The sequence below is a fragment of the Acartia tonsa genome, chromosome 2, assembly GCF_053477335.1.
Source record: "Acartia tonsa isolate MP-2025a chromosome 2, ASM5347733v1, whole genome shotgun sequence".
Taxonomy (NCBI): Eukaryota; Metazoa; Arthropoda; class Copepoda; order Calanoida; family Acartiidae; genus Acartia; species Acartia tonsa.
In genome coordinates, this window is record NC_137261.1 from 11,871,714 (window position 1) to 11,898,035 (window position 26,322).

The window sequence follows — 26,322 nt, forward strand, 5'->3', positions numbered from 1 at the left end:
TAATAATCTTCCTCAATCATATTCTCAACCCAGGGACATCCAAGCTTTTCATTTAGAGGTGGGTAAAATAAGAAGTTTTAAAGGTTTGAGGGGAAAATTTGGAAGAAAAAAAATGATGGTGTAAAAGAGTAGTTCAAAAGTTTGGGGAGGGTGATCATTCCTTTACCACAACCCTTAGAAGTGTATGCCTCAACATATAAAAAATTCTGCTGATATAAACCAAAAGCATTTGTAAATGTCAGTCCCTGTTCCTAGATTTCAGGTTATCTCTACAACTGTCAAATTATTGAAACTTGACTTCTAAAACCACTCTAATTTTCTGGACACGGTAAGCAGGGACACAATGGATAATAAACCAAATTTAAAGTAACAGTTTTTTTAAATGTCATCTTTTAGTCAAGTAAACCTCTAATTGTTGAGCTTTACTTATAACCTAAAATGTACAAATTGTTGTTACAATGCTATTACGGGGGATAGTGGGGGAGGGAATAGCTTATAATACCAAAGTGAATATTCTTTGTAAAAGGTTAAAATTCACTTATCCATTCATATTGTTATAATCTGTTTTCTTAAATAAATTTCCCAATCTTTTTTATATTTCTTATAGATACTTTTTTCTGTTCTTTCATTTAACTCTTATTTTCCTCTTATTTCCTCTCTCTATCTCTCCCTTATTCTTTCTCTCTCTCGCCCATACCTTGTTTCTCTCTCTCACACTCTAACTCTGTCAATCTAAATCTTTCAAACCTGACATAATCATACACACACACTATTAACCCGGATATAGTGTGACGTCATTTTTTTTAACCAAAGTATATTTCTTAGGTCCTCAAGTGATACTGATATTTAAGAACTATAGTAGGACAGTCCAAATATAAAAAATAAGTTCACAGAACTGTAATAACCACCTTATAAACTTAGATTTCAGAAAAAAAGGCAGAAAATTACGAACTAATGGACGAGCTTTTGACCTTCATTACCAAACAGAAATTCATGATTCCAATTTATAATGCTTGGTTAGAGGAAAACCTAAATTAGTTAAGTGATTCTGTATTGTATGATAAAATAAATAATTCATAAGTCATTGATTACAGGTTTGGAATATCACAAATATTTTTCTTTTTAATCCAAAAAATTAAATGTTAAAATATCAAATGCTTTGCTTCAATCTGAAAATTTAATCTTCAATATTTGTGATATGTTTATTTTGTGAATTTCAATAATACTTGGGGCAGATAAACCTTTTGTTTGAATTGGATATTGAAGATCAATTTAGATATTTTGGGATATTCTATAAATTGTAAAGTTGGAAACAAAACTCCCCTTTTCCTTGTAAAATACATTCAAATTAAGGTTAAATTTTTAACCCAAAATATGTTTTCCTAACTTTATATGTAAAGGGAGTGGAGTTGAAATAAAATAAATTTAGAGCAAAAAGAAAAGAGAACACTGAACAGGGGTTTAGCAGATTTTAAAATTGGCAGGGTTGCTCAATAAATGTACTTGCTTTCATGAAAAAGTATTTCACAGACAGCAAAAATATATGACTAATATATTTGCTTAAATAATAAAAATATTTAGCAAAAAGATTTTGTTTTTAAAAAAAAAGGATTTTACCATTTACAATATGTTCACAGATGATAGGTTTCAAATTTTCAACACAAATTGTTTGTTTTATTCAATTTTGGGTAAAAATATGTTTACTCAAATCATTGGATGTTTGCATTGTATCATTTTGATGGCAAATAATAAAAAAATTGTGAAATAAATATTTTAAAGTACATTTAAAGTCAAGAAAAAATAAAAAAAAAACTACCCATGAAGAAAATATGAAAAGTTTTGAATGTTATTTTAGAATAATGCTTGAATAAAAACACCAGGAAAAATTTGATAGATTAGGTAAGAAAACAAATTTTAATATATAATCGAAAGAATTTCTAAAAATACATTTCATGTCTGCAATTTTACCTAATGGGTTTTTCTCAAAACTATTTAATTCCAATAATTTCAAGATTTACATTGTTTGTAATGCATCACTTTGGGTTACAAAGGAAGGCAAATCTTGAATTTTAGATTCAAGAAATATTCTTAGTTAACAAAACATTAATGATAAACAAGTGTTTTTAGGCTCTGAATGTTGAATGTTTCACAGTCCTAACTATTTAAGTAGAAAAAAATATTCCATCACATTTTTGCCAAATTATAAAGTTGATATTATTGCATCCATACAAGAAAATTTTTATCTATGAATGCAAAAATTGTTTTTGTATGTAAAACTTATTATTAAGTTTAGAATATAGATTTGTTTATCACTCCATGTAAATTGTAAAGTAACAGACTTAAGAAATGAATATAAAAAATTGGAAGATCAGGAATATATTTAAAAATAACAAATACATAGTATTTAGACTAGAGGTATATATTTATGTTTTACCAATGCTATAATTGCTGATAATTGCTAATAATTTTACCAATAATTGTTCTCTTATTGGCACCATTCATAATTTCTCTTGTCTAAAGCAGTATTTTTTTGGGAATAGTCCCTTTCGTGGCAACGCCCCTTAAGGGGCGATTCGTCGTATTTTTAAAATGGCTTTATATAGGTTATTTTAGGTTAGGTTAGGTTATATTGGGTTAGTTGATTGCCCCACAACTAGGGTTAGGGTTAGGCAATTGGCTCCGCAGGGTTAGAGAAATAGGAGAAAAGCTACTGTGAAAAATACGAAGAATCGCCCCATAAGGTGCGTTGCAACGAAAGGGACTATACCCATTTTTTAAAAGCGAAGCTTTTCTATAATTAGGGTCGGTCCGTCCGTCCGTTCGTACGTCCGTTTTTCAACAAATTTACTTACAATTTTGCTTTGACTCTTATACATTCGCATTCTGATTATTCAGTTCTGACATTATACAAGTGTTAATGTCCGTTTGTCCTACCGTTTCAGAGCTTCGCTTTTATGGATGTTGTCATCCTTGTTTGTGTTGTAAGCTTGTAAGCTCTCGCTTTCCACTGAGCTAATTGATTCCCTTATTTTTTAGATAATCTGAGAAGTTTTAGGCCTTCATTCTTCATTTGAATTATTGGGATAGTTTAAGAATATTTTCGCCCTATTCTCACCCTCCCTTCCTTTAAAATACAATTCCCATGGATTTTAAAATTTTTCTTTGGTATCTGTGTATCTATTTGTGAAAATCATTGAGACAAAAGGATTTATTATAAATCCTACAAATATAACAAATTGGTTTGTCGATAGAATAAAGATAGAACATATACTTATCCATAGAATAAAGATTAAACATAAACATTTATTTCTTATATAGACAACAATATTTTATTTAATACTAGTTTTATTATTTAAAAGATTACATGTTAACTTTCTTGTCCACCAAAAAGTGTATGTAAAATTAAGAATGATAACATTTATAAAACTTCCAAGTGATAATGCTATTCTTTAAATGTTAAAATATTATTTATTGTAAAAAAAGCATAAATCTTATGTGATTTACTTATTGCATATATTTAAAAATCATGGTAATCATGATATTGATGTCAAAATTTCTAAAAAGCCAATTTGTTTAAAATGAACCCCAGGATTTTTTTATACGCTTTCTAAGTTAATCAAACTATTTCAGGAATCATCTTGCAAAAGTTTTAAATAAATAGTGCAATTCAAATATGCCTAAATTAATTAACAAAGCTATACGTTACGGATAGACATATAGACATTAATTTTATCATAAAGCATAAAACAACTGCATGTCCTGTCTACAAAATATTGTTACTCCTTGCATCCTTGTTAATTATACTATTGTTTATTTGTTTGCATGCTCAAAGAGTGACATTTTTTGCGCGGATTTTCCGTATGTGTTCTACGACCTTAAAACAGGAGTAGAACTATAATGTGGATTTGTGAAAAAACGGCAGCCAACGAGTCAAGAGCAAATAAAATGTCAACTTTACTAGAATATAATAATTTTGTCTTAAATGACATTAGAGCAACTGTTATACCAAATTTTAGCGTTCTACTTTTGTTTTATAGTTTCAGAACACATACCTCTACGGAAAATCCGCGCAAAAAATTACCCCTTTTGTAACTTATGGCTAGTAAGGTTATGAAAATTTAGATATACTTGTTTACTGAGATATATCAACCTATGTTGTAGATATACTTATCTTTTATTAAGATGATTTGTTTTAAAAATCTAATGAGGTTTTGCTCTATTGACTAAATCACATTTATAGAACGATTATTTTAATGAAAAAAATACTTAATTCATTTACAAACAAAAGTATCATAAACATTTCAAAAGATAAAACACATCATTTCTTTTTTTGTTGAAAACAATACAGGCCTAAAGCTAAAGCTTTTCATTTTATCTTTTTACAGTCGATACAAAACAAATTTAAAGTTTATCTAGTAATTTTATTTCGTATTTTTACTTTTCTAGCAAAGTAAATATTGCATTTCTTATGATCAGTTAACAACTATGAAGAAAGGTAATTCCTTAAGGCTGCTCTCGGCCAAACGGACAGCCACAAAGCCACACAGCGGCACAATCCTACACAGCAACGGACAGATACACAGCCAAATAGCTACGGACAGTCAAACAGCATCGGACAGCTAAACATCCGCGGACAGCTAAGGACAGCCACACAGCCATCGTTCAACATTATTAAGAATGAACAGTAACGGACAGTCACGGACAGTCACACAGTAACGGAAAGTCAAACCGCAGCGGACAGCCAAACAGTCTAGGACAGTCACACAGCAACAGACAGATATGGACAGCCACACAGCAACATTCAGTTACACAGCTAAGGACATTAATATATCCGCGAACAATATTAAGAATGGCATTCTAACCAACCCGGGATCGACAAAAATAATAGTGCTAGGCGAGAGAAAACGCGCATATAAAGCTTCTGGCTGCGCCCATACTTTGTATCATTAGGGCTGAGGGGGTTTGGTATGCAAGCTAAAGCTATAAGGCAAAAGTTTGGTCGTTTACAGCCTTTAGAGTTCTTTAAAAAATATTTCTTCGTGTTTCCGTCTTAATCTTAGTTTTGTAACTTAAGGAAAATAAAGAAAAAAATATTCATATTTTAATAGCTTAAATTTGAATATAGATTAAAGTACTAATCTTTCTTAGCTAGATAAATTAAATATTATTTTCCATTGAAAACATTTATTATTTATTTTATTTCGTAAGAAAGTAAAATTGAAGAAATTAGATATGAATTATGTAGTTTTATCCAGTTATAATTACAAAAATCATCTAAATTATTAATGAAACTTTAGATTATTTTTGTAGTGTATTTTAATGTAATTTTGATAACAAAAGACATATAGTTTTACCTTTTCCACCAATGAAATTCTTATATTTCTCTTCCAGTCATTTTAAGCCAAATTTTAGATCTTTTAGTAGCACAAAAAAATTCTAGAATTGTTTAGGTTGTGCATGAATTTACTCGAAAGGACAAGAATCTGTTTTTCAATCGTAATTCATAAAAACTAATCTTGTTTTATACTTGTGTTTTTGATATCACTTTGCTTTGCATGGAACAATAATATTGTCTTGTTTTTGTCTTTGTTACATTATAAGTCAATTTTTGTTTAAGGTTATCAAATACGAACTATATTTAAAAATTTAGTAGAATTATTATGCGAAGGATCAAACATTATCCCTGAACTATTTATTTTTAAACTGTTTTGTAGCCCACACGGGTCGTTTTAACCATATGTGTTTTCATTCATTAGTTTTCTAGCCCTGAGACTATATCAATAACCATACCTAACCTAACCTAAACTAAAAATAAAGAGAAGGGGATATGTTTGGTCTATTGCCGAAATAAGAATTTTTCTCACACCAATTAGAAAATAAAAAGTTAATATTATACATTTCAAAAATTATATTTTTTAAAATTTTGAATAATATTTAGGTACATATTTCAACTGTATAATGATGATGGTAGCTAGTAGTGTGGTTCTTACTGTAGTTGTTCTAAACTATCATCATAGAACCGCTGAAACTCATGTTATGCCTCTTTGGGTAAGTTATATTCCATTCTTCGTGGCGTGGAGCGCACAGAAAATTAATATAGGCACAATTTCAACATTTTGTCCATAATTCGCAACTAGCAGTTTCTAAAATTGGAAATGAATTATTTGGGCGTTTTCCTTCGAAGTGCCTTTTTCACCATCGAAGCCCCCTTTCCCTTTTTTTTAAAAACATGATTAAAAATAAGGGCTAGTTTTCCGTTAATAATTTTCAATTATTTAAGAAGGTGGTAGGGGGGTTTTAGTGCTTTGTAGGAAAGTAAAAATTTTTCTATTTATTTAATTGGGTAAGTATGAAATGTATAAAAAAAATGTCTCTACTGTAAATGCCTTGAATAATTAAGGCTTAGTAATCTCAGGAAGACCACCGAAATGTGCCTATTTTTAATATAACTTTGACCTTAGCAACATGTTTGACTACGCATGTTAGTGCTTTCACATAATGTGTCTTTTGATTATACAGAACTCCCCCCCCCCCCACCCCAACCTCTTTATATTTGAAATAAGGCGGGGTCTCTTGCGAGCTTATACATGCAGTGCCTAAACCCTGCGGGGCAACCCAGTACAAAATTTAAACTAACATATCTGACCTAAAAGTTAATTGAAAAATTTCATTAATTCAATTTTAAAAAAAGGGGGGGTATTTATGCTCCACAAAGCACTTTGAGGGATAGGCCCCACACTGTATTATGTGTCATAGTCATAATTCTTGTGAAGAAAGTAATTATCTATTTTACTTGTTTCCCCAAAGAGAACGGTTGTCCCACCTGCAGGGAATTCTAACAAACAAATTATTATATATCATTCATTTATTGTTTTTTTTTAGACGAACTTTTTTGTACTACATATATCTTCAATTAGTTGTACATAATATACAAGGCCCATGCTATTTTTTTCTCAGTGCATATATGTACTATATTCAGTTTTAATTAGCTGTGCGTATTGTACAAAGGTCATTCTTACTATATTTATTAATGTTATTATTATCAAAACCAGAGGCATGCAGAAGTTGGCTTGTAAGGGTTTTAGCGCTTGGTGCGTCATTTTATCAATTCAAGGACGCTTTTTTAACTTTTGAGCGGGTGGGTGGACACCTGTATCCACCCCCATAGGAGTTCTAAAAGCTTACATCCCCCCCCCCCCCTACCTCCTCGACAATTTGAAATACCTTTCTCTATAAACCTATTCATAACTAATCCTTTTGGGGGACGGGAGTGTGGTTGCTCCTGAAAATACTTTTTCCTGGAGGGGGGAGGGTACCTTGGGCTTGCCCCCCCCCCCCCTTTCCATCATGGGGTTAAAACTTAGAATTTTGTTGCAGTTTATTTTTTTATTTATTAAATAGCGAATATCATACTTTAGTAATGGCACAATTGATTTAGATATACTTATAAATAAGGTAGGAGTAGCCTACCTATAAGGAAAATCTCCATTCCCTAGTGTTACTTAATTATTAACCATTACATTCATACATTTTTACCAATTTAACATTCTAGCAATGCTAAGAAGCCAATGAGGGAACCTGTAGCTATTGATTTGATGGATCTACTGCAGTTCACGGTAAAATATTGCTGGTAACGAAATTTTCCAAAAATCTATGAATTTTAAAGGCTGCTAGCTGCCAAACGGCTGAACGTACAGATCATACCCGCACACTATTTTAAGCGGCATAAGAAGGCCTACAAATAATCTGGAATAGCCAAGATCCAATGATGCATAGGGAAAGCTTCACTGAAGAAAAAACGCGTAAAATGGGTCTTTTTCGCGCATTTCTCTGCACTGCGAGATAATTATGCATTATTGATTTTTGGCTATTCCAGATTATTTGTAGGCCTTCTTATGCCGCTTAAAACAGTGTGTGGGCATGATCTGGTTGTTGAGCTGTTTGGCAGCTAGCAGCCTTTAAATTTCATAGATTTTTGGAAAATTGCGTTACCAGCAATATTTTACCGTGAACTGCAGTAGATCCGATTTGATTTCCACGGGGCTCTTGTAAGGCTTACTTAACATGAAATAATTGGTTAAGTAACTCAGATCTATTGTTGCGCGACTTTTATCTGAAAGACCTAAACATTTATGGTAGTGATTTATATGCCAAGGCATTTCACCCACTCTTACTGTTTATCTCACAACATAAAGCTTTTATTTAATATAACATACATTAATTTTATGACATAATGCAATCTTGACACTACAATTAAATGCTCTATTAATAATCTGTTGTTTTGTAAGTTTACCAATAATGATCCTTTTTATGTAAAGGTGAGAAGTGTATTTCTGCAATGGCTGCCCTGGATTCTTAGAATGAATAGACCAAGAAAGAAAATTACTAGAAAAACAATTATGATGAGCAATAGGTGAGTACACCTTGTACATTCTGCTGTTAGGTAAGGCGCGTGAGGTTTATAAGGAAAGTGAAGGGAGACCAATAAAAAAGATGACAACAGCAATAAAAGCGACGCTATAAAATAAAAATAGAAGACCATACGAATAATAACATTTTTATAGTGTCAGAACTTGATAAGCAGAACATGAATTTGCAAGTCTTAGCGAAATTTTACATAAATTTGTAGCAAAATTGCTTATATGCAGGATACAGTAACTGGACACACTTTCATTTTTAGGATTTGATTTAATAGGTACCTCGCTTGTACCTTGTTATCCCAGAATTCATTATTCTAAAAATAAGATGAATTGAATGATTATATCACACAAAAAATGTCAAAAAATAAATTGAGCATGTTTGAAATGGAGAGGAATCATCAGGCAAAGGTTAAAATCGAAAGGACAATTATAACAAGTCTAAATTAATGAATCGGACCGACCTTAATTATAGAATTACTTCGCTTATAAAAATTACTGAAACTTACATAAACAAATCCGTGAGAAAATGATAACAAATTTGCTAACTCCCTCCACTTAAAAAAAATTACCTCTCCCCTTTTTTTCTAGGGCGATTTCTCTTGGGATGGGTGGCTTTACCCTCCCCAAAAATAGACAGCTAGATACACACATAGATAGACATCCAGTTACTTTTTAATAAGGGTACACAAAGTTAGATAACTTGATTGTATAATATAAAAATATAAAATATTGAGAAATCCTGTTATTTGTCATAAAAATATTATCTCTTTTGTTTGGACTATTGATAATAGAGATAATTTAGAGTTACTAAGCAACATAATAAATGGGATTATCTTCAAATAATGAGAAAAACGTGTGCTGCTATATTTGTATTATATGTGGACTCTTATAAAAAAAGAAATATAACGGAACAATATGAATATGCGCTTATTTTAAAATATGAGTACAATTGAACATTATTTAACCATTTGGAGAAGAAAACAAAACTACTAAGCTACTCATTATACGATAAAAAGCCCTTTTTTAGTCCAATGCTTTCTTTTGGGACAGTGGAATGTGTCATGTGTGACGTTTTATTCATATCTCTTTAGGGGTTTCCTTTCCCATTTCTCTCATACTTCATTTTTAGACGTATTTTTATGACGTCACACATTACACTTTCCGCTGCATTTCCCCTTTCTCTTGACCCTACATATTAATGTAATTTTTCAAGTCTTTAGATTTATCCCATTTATACTAAACTCCGAATCGTAGCTTTGTATAAAGAAACCTTGCCAATCTATGTTATACTGTTTTAATCTTATGAAAATAACTTATTATATATGATATGATAATTGCATAATGGAAATAATGGAATCATAATGTACTTTTAGAGTAGGTAGTCATTAATCAAACATCCCCATTAGACCAGGAATCAAGGGCAGTAAAACGTGAAACTTAAAACATACAAAAACAGATTAATCATTTTTGTCTTTCAAGATTTTTGTAAAAGATATTTGATTTTCTCATCTGCTTAATCAAGAAAAATATCTGAAGTTTCTGGTGAAGATTTCCTTTCAGCTATGGTGGAGATTTTAAAAAGTATACTGTGGCTACGCCCTTAACTTATAATTTTTATCTAAAATAACAACAATATCAATATATCAACTAAGACAGAACAACTTGCAGAAATATTAGTTTTCTTTATTAAATTGTCAAAGTAAAACTTTTTCCTTTATGAAAAAAATCCAGAACAAACTATAATAATGGATAGGTATATTGTTACTTGGATCGTACAACAGGTTTCCATGTTCTCTAATAAAGTTAAACAAGCAGCCCCCCCCCCCCCCCCCCCAACGCCCTTCTACTGGATGAACGAACTGTGATCCATGTCAGCAAGATAAATTGATGACAATTTTACCCTGTCATATTCAAGTATATTCTATATCTGATATAAAGCTAGAAATGACATAGTTAATAGCTTATTGGGGCTTCTTTGGGTCATATCTCTTGGCGTGGAAATGCCACACCCAATCCCTTCCACATCAGGAAATAGCATAAAACCTTAACTTTGCTGAAAATTATGGAATGATGGAGCCGTTTACGAGTACACACTGGACATAACACACACCTACACTCAACTTACTAATTGAAAGCATGGAATAAAATAATTACTTAGAGAAACACACCTCCCTATTCTTCCTCTTATTTTATAAAAACTTGAACACAACTTGTCTCTAGCGGTAGCCCCTGCGGGGCTTTCTTTACCATTTTTGTTTAGCTTAAATAATAATTGTAAAAAATTGTGGTACACTTAAAGTTCATTGTTGATAGTACAGAATTAATTATTCTATTGTTTTCATTATATTTCATAAATTGCCCTACTCCTCATTCATTAAATATTAAACTAGAATTTAGTACCACAATAGTGCGAAAGGGGGGTGACAACACCCTTTCAAAATAAGATTTGCTAGGACTACCTTTCTCTATTCACCCCCTCAAGACTATACACCCCTTAGTGAATCCCTGTGCACCTCATTGTTTGGTACATTAAGAAGCAAAGATGACAACATGTATGGTGAAACAAATGAATGATAAGATAAACAAACATTTACAAATAGACAGAGTCAGCTATTTTAATATTAAACAATCAAAATAATAATGGGCCAAATCCTCCTAAAAATTACAGCTAGTCTAGAAATTTTTTATAGAATTCTAACTAATGTTTTTTTCAAACTTTTTACCTCATTTCGTATGCTTTTTGTATTGTATGAGTTTTATTAATTACAAAAGTGGAAAACTGCAACACCAAACAAAAGCTTCGTGATTAATTGTCTAAAAATTAGGTCAGATAATGATAAAATTAAACTTTGAAAAGAGGCTAAATATGTTTATTTCTTTAATCTAAACTTTTGATTAACATGGGCAAGTGTGCCACAAGTGTTACTAATAAAACAGATTTGTTTAACATTTTAAGTCAACCCTTTTTTTACAATTAAAGTGCAATGTACCGTCCGGCTGTTTTAACGCTTTCTGACGCTTTCATAGTTCGTAAATCTCAAACTTACATGCGGATTTATAAAAGTTAAACATGTAGAATTTAAAACTATATAAAAAATTCAAATTTTCTTAATATGCACTTAAACTTGAATCAATTTTACAACAGTAGAAAAGTATTTTCATTAAAAACTGTAATAACAATTTTTTTGTTTTAAAATACCCTATCATAAATCTATCAAATGATATTTGCAAATTTAAGTGAATGAAAATTTGGAGAGTTTAAAGAAAGGGGAATTATGTTGAACCTCCTAACTGTATTTAGTGCATTTTATTTTTCAGTGGCTGTCCAAAATACAAACTTTACAATTGATGCAAGTCAACAAAAAAAAGATGTTCATACACAGTAAATAATTATCTAAAAGAGCCAAGAAAAACACTACCTAACAAAAACATAATTTAATTGAAAAATAATTGTCACTTGTGTATATAAGGCTATAGTATTTAGGAAAAAACCAACACTTTGCCAAAACATAAAAAGGCCTTTTTATGTTATTATGAAAAATCTAGCAATTTTAGCCATTTTAAACAATTGACATATTTACTGTTTTGTGGGCATACCCCTAAAGTGATGCATCAAATTTGACTAGGTAAGGTTAGGTGAGGATGTTTTTATCTTGGTGTGTATTCATTTCCGCATAATACCACATCTCCATAGTGCTTCGCAAAAGGAGAAGTGCTACTAGATTCCTCTAAGGTAGTCGCTGGTTTGCATATTGGAGTGTTGTCTAGTGTTATAAGTGAAACAAAGTGTCTGCTGCAGTTTTTTTTAGATATTACATCTTGCGGTAAGGAAGATTTGTAAAAGCGATTTTGGCAGAAGTAATGGAACCCTGTTTTTCTCACAATAGAGTTTTACAAATTAATTGGGTTAACAAATATTTAGTGATACAAGGATAGGTCAATGAACGCAAAAATAATACCCCGCCCAGCTATTAATTCTCTGGTATAGATTATTCGGTTAAAATATATAAATGTTTTTTTTGTGTGTGTTTTTCTGTTTATAAACTCTAACAAATTTAAGCTTGCGCTTTGCAAAACAAGTTTTTAAAATTGATGGAAGGGGGGGGAGGGGGAATCAATCTTATAAAAAAGTAACAGGATGTATGTGTGTGTTTCTGTCCGTTTGTCCCGAATGATCTCGCTAACTAAATAACCGATATGGTTTTCCTTTACTTATTGACTTCATATGGATCTTGGGAAGGTTATAACTATTATGGAAAAATTTTCTTTTTTTATTTTGAAACTAAAATTTGAATGTGTCGGTGGATGACTTCTACCCCCCCCCCCCTCCCCTTCCCTCTCAAGTGCCCCTAGGAGCATAGCCACTAGTTTTTAATCTTTTAAAAAATAAAGTTTCTATTCGAAATACTTTAAAAAGATCAATTAAGACTGTTTTGTGAGGAGGAGTGTATTATTTTCTAACTTGTATTTATTTTTGGAAGGTGTAGGTACTCTACCTAAAATAGATATAAATAGAAAAAAAAGCTTTCCTGGTCTATGCAAGCCTCGCTGTAAAGAGGAGCGAGGGGATTTACATTTAACGTGATTTTTGATTTGGGACATATATTTAGATTACCTTTAGAAAGCTGTGAAGTTTCTTCAATACATCAATTGATTACATTCGTTTGCTGATAACAATTACAGCATATTATTGTATAAATACAACAAATAATTATGGTTTTTAAATCTGTGAAGTTGAATAATAACAGATAATGTTTAATATGAAAATATTATTTTCTAATATGCCTCTTGAGTCTCTTTCTCTATATCTCTCACTAAAATACAATACTTAAAGTGTTCCTGTAGTTTCGTAGATTTTTTTATATAACCACACAGCTAAAATGTATATTTATGATTATTAAAAAACATAATTTGAATGCTGTTTTTTTAAGAAATGTGTCGGTCAATTTGAAACAGATTTTATAATTAATTGTTACATAATGGATAATGTTCCTTTTTCTTTTTATCGTCTGTTGGTTTCGCTTTTATGATGTTGTCATCCATATTTAATATACATCTTAATTTATATAAAATTTTATTTAACAATTTATTAGTATAAAGCAACAAGGATGAATGGCAAAACACGAAATTAATGGTCGGACAAACGGACAAAGCGTATAATATAACAGATGTTCAGTGATTTTAAGGGAGATACTTATTCTTTTGTAACTAAACTACCTGAGAGTCAACAAATTGAAATAAAAATTAAAAATTAAACTTGTGAGTTCCTAGAAACACCCACTTAAATTGTTAAGAGGTATATTATACATTATACTATATACTCATCTGAAGAAGTGGGCTTAAACTCATGGATCTAAAGGGATAAGACAATAACCGATGAATTGATGTACATCTCCAATGATGCTACGCAAAATTACCTTTAATATAGATTATAATAAGTGGCTGAAATGTTTAGACAAACAACTTAATAAAACAACTAATCAAAATTCAATAAAAGTCCCCAAAGTTCGTGAAGGAAACGAATAAGAAAACGTTATTATAAAAAATTGGGTAATAAACAACCCAATGTCCCCTAACTCCCTGACTCATACAAATACTTTACTCTGCTATGATATAATATTTTAAACTAGTTTTATTTAGATAATGTGTCATATTGATACTTCTGCACACTGGTTAGACAGCTCCTAAATAGAAACAATTAGAAACTTTGTTGCGATTTCTTAGCTATACAAGCTTAGTATACTTGCTGTTATTAAATAAATATACCTTATATAGACATAGGTATTATTTTCATTTAATACAATTTTATTGTTAGTAACATATAGCCTAAAATTTAGTACATACTAACTGTACAAAAAAAATCAGCACTTTAAATTGAACTGAAAAAAAAACTGACAGACAAATCAAGTTAAGTAAAATTGAAAAGACATGAACAAAGACGCTTTCACTTACCCTAGTACACACACTATTACCTACATACACACACACACACACACACACACACAGACATACACACACACAAACACACCTACCTACACAAAGACACACACAGACAATATTCTAGGAAGATAAAGATTGATGGTTTAAATTCAAATCCATTTTATTTTTACATAGCCTTACATAATGTCTTACTTCACCTCAAGGTTTACTTACCTAATAGAGTTATACTTACTAGAGTAATATCTTATTTTTAAATAACCTTACATAATTTCTTACTTCACCTCAAGGTTTACTTACCTAATAGAGTTATACTTACTAGAGTAATATCTTATTTTTAAATAACCTTACATAATTTCTTACTTCACCTCAAGGTTTACTTACCTAATAGAGTTATACTTACTAGAGTAATATCTTATTTTTACATAACCTTACATAATGTCTTACTTCACCTCAAGGTTTACTTACCTAATAGAGGTATACTTACTAGAGTAATATTTTATTTTTACATAACCTTACAGAATTTCTTACTTCACCGCAAGGTTTACTTACCTAATAGAGTTATACTTACTAGAGTAATATCTTATTTTTACATAACCTTACAGAATGTCTTACTTCACCTCAAGGTTTACTTGCCTAATAGAGTTATACTTACTAGAGTAATATCTTATTTTTACATAACCTTACATAATGTCTTACTTTACCTCAAGGTTTACTTACCTAATAGAGTTATACTTACTAGAATATTATCTGATTTTTACATATCCTTACAAATTGTCTTACTTCACCTCAAGGTTTACTTACGTAATAGAGTTTTACTTACTAGAGTAATATTTTATATTTCCTTTCACCTTACCTCAATGCACTATTATTTGATAGGTTTATTTATCTAATTGAGTTAAACTTACTAGAGTAATATTCTAATATTTTTTAACCTTTCATGGTAATACAAGGTTTATTTACATGATAGAGTTAAAATTACTAGAGTAATATTTTGCATCTTGTGACAGCACATAATGCTGACATTTTTACATACTTGACTTATGTTGCTTTGTCATTTTTAAATTCGCATTTGTGGATGTGGCTATCCTTGTTCTAGCAAAACCTGATATGTGTAACTCTGTATGTTACAAGTCTAATAAAAAAAATCTATTTTTAGAACCAAAGAATTGGAAATTTATCTATCCATCTTACCATATTACTACCTTGTACTAGAGTATTTACTCAATTAAAAACGTTTGTTACCTATCTTTAATTTTCAATGATCGATAAATTGATGCACAGTCCTAATTATGTTAAACAAAAATACCCCTATGAATATCATTGGTAGGAAAGTTTGTACACTGAAGGATTGTATACATAAAGATTTAAAATAAAAGTTCTCAAAGTTTTCAAGTAAAGGAATAATAAACGTGTATATAATAATTTTGGTACCATTATAATTTATTTATATCCCCTACCTCCCTAATAATTAATATCAATCTATTTATCTATTAATTATCTATCTATTTGTGTTTTTAGAATGAAAGAGTTAGAAATGAAGGAGAAAGCTTCAAAAAGTTTACTTGCCAATGTTTTAGATATCGATGATGATTTTAGGTAAGATTATAGGAAATTTTATTTAAGAATTATATATCTTTTTGACTACTTTTTATTAGCGAAGCTACTCTATAGTTTACTTTATCTATCCGTTTGTAAGTCAATTCGTAACGAAATGGGGAAATGTGATTTTCTCGGCTGTGATTAAAGATAGACAGCTGAAAATTTTAGTGAATATACCTATGACTTATGCATATTTTCTTGGAGATTCGCATATTCTAACTATTTAGGTTTTTTATAATCTATCTATATGTTAAGGCCCCTGAGTGTATCAGGAGGATTTGCCCGAATGAATGGTAACATAATGGAGAACAATGTAGGTCACACCCATAATCACAACCACAATCACAATCATAACCACAACCACACCCCCACACCACCCTCGAGTGGTAACCAGGTAGTCATACTGTTTTTTTATGTCATCTTCAAATATAATAGTGTTCTTTTATGGTACACTATCGAAATCGATATGTTATTACTGGATGTTATTCCCGCAGCTGGCTAAAATAACGATATTAACCTCCATCCCCCTTTACCCTGTCCTTTTCCCTCCTACTAGATGGACAAACTGACCAATAAATGAGGTTCATATTAGCAAGGTAAATTGACGACAAGTTATCCTATGTATATTTAAAATATATAAAAAAAATATAAAACAGAAATTGAAATTTAATATATGTTTTGCTATGTAATTTGAATTATATGTAAAATTTGCAAATACTCATTTTTAAATCCTCGCATCTCAGGTCCAGAAATTGCTCAATTCGAATTCTTGCAAAAGTCAGAGATAGATTAATGGCCAATAAACTAATTCTAAGGATATAGATGTACGTGAATTGAATAGTGGAACAATAGATTTAATATTTTACTCAAATTATGGAATAATCAGTTTTTCTCCCTTCTTTTCGTTTGGTTGGTTTAGGTCTTTAAATCCTTAGTTACTATAGGATATTTTTAAAGTAAAATTCTCAGTTCCTAAAATATTTTGTTATCGTTGCGCTTCTGATAAAACATATTTTTATATAGAACGAGAAATTTCAACCTCAAACCGATTACATAAAACATTAAATAGAAAATGTATTTGAGAATATTGAAGATATATAACAATTTAAAGTACAAATACTAAAATAAAGAGAAAATAACACTTAATATATTAAGAGACTAAAATATATACATTTGGGTATTCAATAGAAAAGTATTTATTCTGAAATATTGTATGTACAGGGTGTCCAAATGTTTTTTAAATGTTTATTAGTTAAATTATCCATGTAAAATTAAATGAAGCTCTTTACATTACCTATAAAAAAACTGACGCCTCTTTATATTGGCCAATGGTAGGCCAGTATAACGTCATTTTTTATAGGCACTATAAAAACCTTTAAATTAAATGTACTTAGTGACATTATTATGTTTGTTTTATAGAATGGTCAATAATTAATCTTTCAATTTCTTGAACTGGGGTAGCTTAACTGTTGAGGGAGTGAACATTTTACACAAACTATATTTTATGGAGCACTCTGTAGACAAAGATTTGAACTAGAACTTTATAAAAATTAAGGAGTAACTAATTAAATAGATAAGAAAATAAGAAATAAAAAATCATTGTATAAAAGTAACAGGATCTGTCTCTGTCTTAAACGTACTTTCTTGGATTCATTAATATAATTATTGAGATAATGAATTTGAGTCAGTTTAACCTAATCAAAGCGTTTGATAAACTTAGTTGACAGTAATAATCACATTTGCATCAATCGACATATTATTATTTGGATGTTGCACCAGATTTTCATGTTCTCTAATAAAGTGATAGTCGCAATTGTCTAAAATAACAACACCTTCTATTAAACCCCCTTTACACCATCACCTCCCCTCGTACGGAATGAACGAACTGACCAATAAACGAGGACCATTGAAGCAACCTAAATTGACTTTTAAAAAATTACCTTGTCAATCTATTCACGTATACTACATACCTGATTTAGTAATTTTATATAATGCAAGCAAGTTATGTTTAGTAATTTTTCAAATGAAACTTTTTCTATACTTTGATTATTAATGTAATGAATTAGCCTTTGAAAGTATGATTTAGTTTTTCCTGGTTTGACTTTGTTTAAAATGAATCAAGCATTCAGCAAAAGTTATTCAAAAAATACCAATTCAATTTATATAAGAATAGTGAATGAATTTTAATTTTAGTATTAAAAAGAAACGTTTGAACAAAATCTTTATTGTAGAGGAGGGGGTCATTTTATTTTAAGGGCGATTCCCCCCCCCCCCCCTCCCTTCTTCCAAAACAGTGTTAAACCTTATTATGTAAAGTTAAATATATCGGTTCAGCAGTTAGCAAAACAAAATGTAACGTAAAAATATTTATTGTTTTGTAATTGGAACTTATTTATTTTATTTTAAAGATTAATCTATAATTTTAATATTTTAGGCAAATTGTTCTAACAGTCGGGAGTTGCAGTGTATTCTAAAGGAAATTGGATCATTTATCTTATTTAACAGTTTATAATATATTAAATTATATATAATGTAATATATTTTATCATATTAACAGTGGTTATACTGTAGTTATTTAACAAAATACAAAAAAAATTCCGGAAGTTAATTAAGTATATAGAAACATTTTGGAGATTTGAAGCATATTATTTGATCAATCAGATTCTTAAGCTTATTTTAGTTTTTTTTATGTTTATGTGCTAGTGATTCTTCTGTACTATTATCTTGCTTAAATTAGACAATTTTACTTTAAAATTATATTTTTTGTGGAGTTTTCAGGAAAGGTCTAATTGAAAAGACTTTTGGGTTACACAGACAGACAAACAAACCTACAGATAAACAGTCGAACACTTTTTTTGTTAAATTATCCAAAAAAACAGGAAATAAAATACATAACCAACCGACTGCGGAGTCGAGAAGATGAAGAGGAAATAATTTCTGACTGGAAATTTGCCGCCATGGTTATCGACAGGAATAGTTCTTCATTCAGAAAAAAATCTCCTTTTGTTAACGTTGCATTGTAACATTTTCCCCCTTTTTTACTAGGCACTAAACCAGCTGCTTTTCTGTAAATTTGATCAAGATATCTCAAATATTTCACTAGAAGTGATCTACATATATTTGAGCAATTTTAAAAGTAAGATAAATATTTATTTTGTTAGCCCCGACTGGTATTAATTTTATGATTTTTATTTTGATATTCGTGGAAAATTGTCTGTATTACGATGCTATACATGATTTTTCAGAATGGCGGGGAACCGGTTCTTATTTAAGATAGGAAAAAACGAAAATTCAAATAAGAAACCATTTTTTATAAAACTTATTCTTAATCCGTGGAAACTGCACAAAACGCTGCAGTGTATAATTTACTCCAACTTGATAACTTGATAACAAAACCATATTATTTTACAAACTGTTAAAGAATCAACAATTGGGATATTCTGTGTACTACTCTTGACTTTAGTGTTAAATAATTTAGTTGGTTCAAACGGCGTTTAGTTCCTAAGGTTGTCGTTTTCAGCAAAGGAGCCTATAAAAATACAATACTTTAAAATAAAAATTGAAATATGATTTTTTAAAATTTAGTTTAATTCATTTTATAACCTCAAGTAAACGAAAAATAATTCAGTTTCCAAACTGCTTGAGGTAATAAGGGTTTTATGTAATTCAACGGTTATTCATGGTAGGTTTTGGGGCCTCTTTATAGATCAACACACCCACTTATATAAAAAAAAATTTCTTTAGCCTATGAGTATCCATCATATATCTATGGGTTACCTAGGTTCAGGTACACTAAATAGGACCTATTATTGTACCAGTCATCTAGAGGTTACATAGGTTCAGGTACACTAAATAGGACTTATTATTGTACCAGTCATCTAGAGGTTACATAGGTTAAGGTACACTAAATAGGACCTATTATTGTACCAGTCATCTAGAGGTTATATAGGTTCAGGTACACTAAATAGGACCTATTATTGTACCAGTCATCTAGAGGTTACATAGGTTCAGGTACACTAAATAGGATCTTGTATTGTACCAGTCATCTAAAGGTTGTCTAAGTTCAAGACCACTAAATAGAACCTTGTAGTGTACCTGTCATGGAGAGGTTGTCTAGGTTCAGGTACACTAAATAGGACCATTTAGTGTACCTGTCATCTGTCGGTTGTGTACTATGTAGACTTCCAAGTTTAGCTTAAACAAAATAATCCTTGTGTTAAGTACTTTATAGACCTCAAAACGTTATCCAAGTAAAATAATATAAATGAATGAATAACTAAAAATGATTTAGATTCTGTTTGATAACCTTCACAACCTTCACAGTGATAACCACTATAGCTGTTCTAATGTCTGCCCCTCATATTATTGTCAAATAATTATTATCATTATATTGTTTTGTACCAAAGTTATTCAACAAGTTTGATGGTCGGTATTCAATTGAAACGTTCTAATACAACTAAAAGGTTTAAAGTTGGAGATAAGTTTTTCTTCGGGTAAATTAAAGCCACGCTAATATTGAACGTCATCGTCCTTGTTTAAAAGTATAGACTTATTAACTACTGTTATTAAAGAAAAAAAGATTTAGTTCATGTACTCCTTATTTAAAAGAAAATGTATATTTTATATTCAAGAAGGTTTTTTAAAAAATCTTTAATGGCTAAAAATAACAAAATATAAGGAAAAAATTTAAAACGCTATGTTTAAAGAAAATTATAGAATAAAATTATTCTTTTAAATAATGTTTTCCGAAAGAATAAGTATATGATCAAAGTATTAATATACGGTGATAAAGCACCTAAAAATAAAAGTATCTTGCCTCCAAACGTTGAAAGTAAAATACTTTCAATATTTTGAAGAATAATTTTTAAATAGTAAAATGTTAAAATCAAACAAAAGACTTTAAAAAGTAATGATAAAAGAATAGAATAAATGTACAATAACAAAAAATAATCAAAATACCTTCAAATAAATAAATTTAATGTTTTTTATATAGTCAACTTCAAGACAAAGTCAAAAAATTATTTATGCAGTCTTCCAATTTGAATAGAAAATCAAACTTGAAATAGTAAATTTTGTTAATATAGAATAATTTACTTTACAATATATTTTGATTTCTGCAGAAGGTTAAATATCATATTTTGATTTTGTAATGAAGTAGGATGGTTGGGATGTTGATAATTTTTTTTTTTTTAAGATAACCTAATATTCACTATCTATAAGTATGTAACTGATAAACCAGTGATCTCATATTATCTCATTATGTGCTGAGAACCTGTCGAGCACTACGCCCCCCCCCCCCCCATATTTTGAACTATAAATTGAACCTGTTTTTTTATATAAATATACATAACCCCTGCGGTAGGGACCCTAACCCTAAAGGTGCAACCCGTACCCATATAACCTAACAAAAGTAATAAAAAAACAATCGAAAAACTACCCCCCCCCCCTCTAAAAAGTGGAAGGGGGGTGGGAGGAGTTCTGTGCTCAGCAAGGCATTTCAAGGGAGAAAGCTTTAATAATAACAGAAAAGAAATATTATCAGCATCCGAACTGAAAGATATATATTAAGATGAGTGTCAGTGTGTCATATTTGTAAAAGTATTATTCCAACAGAATAAAGATATTCAGAATCACAATTTTATATTAAAAAAACTTTTAGATTTTTAGGGAAGATACTCTTCAAGTAACCTTTGTCAGTCTGTTGTTCTGTAACGTTTTTATGACTTGCCATATTCTTCATAGTTTTAATTTATTCTCTTTTTTAACAAAACATTTAGTTGGAAGATACTCTATAATTCACCTGTAATGTACATCCGTCCATAACGTTATGGGCGAAATGTGAATTTCTCGGCTGCTATTTAGGTTGGACTGATGATTTTTTTTTAAAGAGAATGTAATATAAAACTTACTTAGTCCGTCAGTCTATCGGCCAAGCCAAGAATTTTAAAATCAAGAAATAAAAATTTCTTAATTCTCTTTTTTTCTTTCCCTTCTCCCTATTCAATGGCCACTGAACAACTGCTCTATAACTAACTTTGCCTTCTTGTCAATGCATGTTTTTTGTGTTTTGCTATTTATGGATGTTGTCATCCTTGTTTCTGTATTATATCTACACTAAAACTAAGTAAAATGATTTTATATTATTCTGAATATTTTTATTTCTAATATATTTTTATTATCAGACTTGAAAAGCTTTCATCTGAAATGTCAAGAAATTTAGATAAAGTTTAAATCTGTTCCAATAGCTAGCATGATAATTTTCAATAGTAACTAAGATTACAAATAATTTGATGAATAATTTATTTAATTAAATAAATTTATACCCTCTTTTTCTTTTTTAATTTTAATTTTCAAGAACAATTTAAAGCTTTATCTAAAGTTAAATATAAACCTGAAAAATATAAAAAGAAAATCGAAAAGTATAGATTAGAAAATATAACAATTATAGATAGAATTAAATACTGTTTTGTTTTGATTATTTTGGTTTTAGGAACTAAAAAAGTATGTCAGAAAAAGTAGTTTTCATGGTTCATCAAATTATCAAAATCTTTTATATATGATTAATCTAATACCTTAAAAATGTATAACAAATTTTATGTATGTATAATGTGTATGTATGTTAAAAAAAGAGTTTTAGAAAACTTTATTGTTTATATTGTGATAAAAATATACATTAAACTATTAGGTTAAAAAAAATGTTTTACACAAAAATAAAATAAATTCTTTTAATTTGAAATGTGCTATTTAAAATACTTTTTTTACAATAAATCTAGCATAAAAATAGTTAAATTTTTGTTACAAAATTAAACTGACAAAATTTCTGAAAATGTATATCTTAATATTTAAAAAAGAATGTTATCTTATATATATGTACTAAAATACCTAAAGTGTAAAAAGAACAGTTCATAATGAGCCATATTAAAGTAAGTAATAATAAAACTAAAATATAAACGGTTGCTATTAAATGTACAATAATGTAATACAAAGTCTATTTAAAGAAAATGATTTTACAAATAAAGAATAAATATATATTAAAATGTTAATTTGAATAGAAGATAATATGCTCTATAATTCTTGTGTTCAGTTAGTTAGTCTTTGTAAAAACCCTAAGGTGAAGGAAAGGAGAGGCTTATTAGCAATTTATCGCATCTTTTAATAGACAGCTTTCCGCGGATATTAAAATTTAAAATTAAAAGATTAAAACCAGTTTTGTTAGTCACGAGAGTTTCAAGGCCCGAAAAATTGTCTGTAATTCAATGCTATACATGATTTTTAAAGTATGTCTGAGAACCGGTTCTATTCCATCGGATATTGATCGGTTTCGAATCCTTACTGGAAAAGATATTCCATTGCTGTCAGAAACTGCAAGACTAAGTAAAAACTAAGTTGCTGTGTGTTTGAAAGGCTATAGTTTCTTAGTGTATGAACAATACATAAAGAATATACTTGGATATTATGCCAGATGTCATTGTCCAAGACATAGACGTCCAATCCAAGGGTAATGGTAAAGGGTATTTGTACCCTCAAACTTGAAAACTCCCAATTTTACCCCTCACAAAAAAAAACTTAACGCTTCTGCTTATGAGAGCTCATTTTCATAACCTTTATCTCACCGAGTATGGCAGGTGTCCTAAAATAAGTTCCAGTAATGAATGATGCTCTCCATAAAGGAACTTGGAATAAGGGTTGTATTGATATTTACGTGACTATTGAGTATCCAAACTACTCAATTAGCTCCTTTCTTACACAACATGGGGCAAGTTATATGAATTGAGACTGAGAAATTTGAGATACCACATTCCAAAGTTACTTACAAAAAATTTTAATTGTGTGATACTACTTAATGAATAAACTTGTCTCTATCCCTGTGGAAAATAGTCTAAAACACCTCCCCCTTTTTATATAAAGATGCTAATTCCCCCCCAACCCCAAAAGGATATAAGCAGTAAAAAACCCCGCAGGGGGCACAATTTTCTAACACTTCTTTCTCATTTAGTCTTATTTAGTCTTTAAAAAGGATTCTAAATGCATGGACATATATCGGGTATAGTCCTTTCCATGACATCCCTCCATAAGGAGCGATTCTTCGTATTTTTAAAATGGCTTTTTATAGGTTATTTTAGGTTAAGTTAGGTTATATTGTGTTAGGTGATTGCCCCACAGGGTTAGATAATTGGCCCCGCAGGGTTAGAGCCCCCCGCAGGGGCTAGAAATAGGAGAAAAGCTACTGTGAAAAATACGAAGAATCGCTCCTTATGGAGGGATGTCGTGGAAAGGACTATACCCCATATATCTTTTTAACCCTTATTTTATACATCTTAATTGGAACTGATGATCTATTTTTATAGAGAAACATATGTATTTCACCAATAAATAGTTAAACAAGGATGACAACATCCATAAGTAGCGAAGCACAAAATTTCGTGGATGGGACTGACGGTCATTGTTGTTTTCTTCAAACGACGGGAAATTTAATTTTGATATCTTTAACTGAAAAAATTTTGAAAATCGATTAATAAACACCAAAGATATGGGGGAAATTGTAAAAAATATAAAAATAGCCAAAAACCTGCAAAAAGGCAGTCTGACCGTCATTGTTGATTTCTTCAAATGACCGGAAATTTAATTTTGATATCTTTAACTGAAAAAATTTTGAAAATCGGTCCATAAACACAAAAAATATGGGGGAAAATGTAAAAAATATAAAAATAGCCAAAAACCTGCAAAAGGGCAGTCTGACTGTCATTGTTGTTTTCCTCAAACGATGGGAAATTTAATTTTGATATAACTAACTGAAAAAAGTTTGAAAATCGAACCATAAACACCAAAGATATGGGGGAAAATGTATAAAATAAAAAAATAGCCCAAAACCTGCAAAAAGGCAGTCTGGCCGTCATTGTTGGATCTCCAAACGACGGAAAATTTAATTTTGATATATCTAACTAAAAAAATTTTGAAAATCGGACCATAAACACCAAAGATATGAGGAAAAATGTGGAAAATAAAAAAATAGCCTAAAACCTGCTAAAAAGCCGTCCGACCGCCTTTGATGTTTTATAGTTAATTGTGCTCCTTAATGGTGGGAATGTTGTCAAAAATTTCAGCTTTCTATCTTTTATAGGAGCTGAGTAAATCCCATTTCCCCCATAGCGTTACGGACTGACTGACGGACTGACTGACGGACTGACTGACTGACGGACTGACGGACGGACAAAGTGAATTATAGAGTAGCTTCGCTACTAAAAATTAAATATGTTTATACATATAATAATAAAACCATTAAATAGACATATAAATATTAGTAGAATGTTTTTTTCCTTATCTTGAAAGGGGAAAAAAATTCATTAAACCAAATTTTCAACCAGAAATAAAAAGTTTTTTATAGTTAAAGGGATGGTAAAATTAAAAAATATTCTATTCATGAAAATATTAGAAGTTTTCAATAATTACATTCAATGGAAGCAATTTTTTACCAATTTTAATCATGCCCTTTTCAATTCTAAATTCTGAAGTAACAGGATGTTTATCTGTCTCTCTGTGTATATGTTCAGTATAATCAATCGTGTAATAAGAATAAAGCCCCTGAGAAAAAATGGCCTCAGGATCTATTTTTTGCTTTAAATTTCGACTAGTGTTTCATTCTGCCACTTTCATGATAGATATACCTATCTTTTTCTCGCAGCAAAGTTTTCTAAAGTTTATCCGGTTAATTTCATAAGAACAAATTTTCACAAGCGTGATTTGGTTTCTAATGTGAGAATATTCAACATACTTTAATGGATTGGATATAGGATATACGTGGATTTTATGAAAGAGATAAATTTGTCGTCAATTTAACCAGCTAATATGAACCTTATTTATTGGTAAGTTCGTACATCCGGTAGGAGGGGAAGGGATAGAGCAAAGGGGGTGTAAGAGAAGTATTGTTATTTTAGCCAGCTGCAAGTATCACTTGGAATACATGAAAATTTGGTACACCATCCAGGTAGTAATATATCGATGTATATTTTTCAACTATCTTAATCGTGTCTAAATATTCTCATATCTTGAAATATTGTTGTGATATTACACTTTCACTTGTTTATGACCACAATATGACATTTGATTAAATGTGGTCACTTCTGACACAAAATACTGTAGTCATGTTAATATATATTGGATGAATTGGCATTTATATACCTTGATATTTTGAACATTATAAATAGATTAAATTAATAGTAGATATTTTTGACACTGAAGGTTTCTATAAAATAATCAAGATATAAAATAAACAAGGATGACAACATCCATAAAAGCGAAGCACTGAAACGGTAGGACAAACGGACATTAACACTTGTATAGTGTCAGAACTGAATAATCAGAA

General features: G+C 30.1%; 1 protein-coding gene across 5 annotated transcripts in view; it reads left to right on the plus strand.

Moving 5' to 3' along the window:
- The window catches only part of nAChRalpha6 (nicotinic acetylcholine receptor alpha6), a 70,548-nt gene extending 47,558 nt beyond the window's left edge, over positions 1-22,990 (plus strand). For all 5 annotated transcript variants that reach the window (XM_080146242.1, XM_080146266.1, XM_080146259.1 and 2 more), the window contains exons 12-18: positions 5,939-6,048; positions 8,319-8,413; positions 15,879-15,956; positions 16,215-16,353; positions 18,394-18,433; positions 18,837-18,928; positions 20,249-22,990. In XM_080146242.1, coding sequence (XP_080002368.1) covers positions 5,939-6,048; positions 8,319-8,413; positions 15,879-15,956; positions 16,215-16,353; positions 18,394-18,433; positions 18,837-18,928; positions 20,249-20,335 — 641 coding nt within the window. In that variant the 3' untranslated portion in view covers positions 20,336-22,990. The remainder of the gene's footprint in view (positions 1-5,938; positions 6,049-8,318; positions 8,414-15,878; positions 15,957-16,214; positions 16,354-18,393; positions 18,434-18,836; positions 18,929-20,248) is intronic.
- The last annotated feature ends 3,332 nt before the right edge of the window (positions 22,991-26,322 follow it).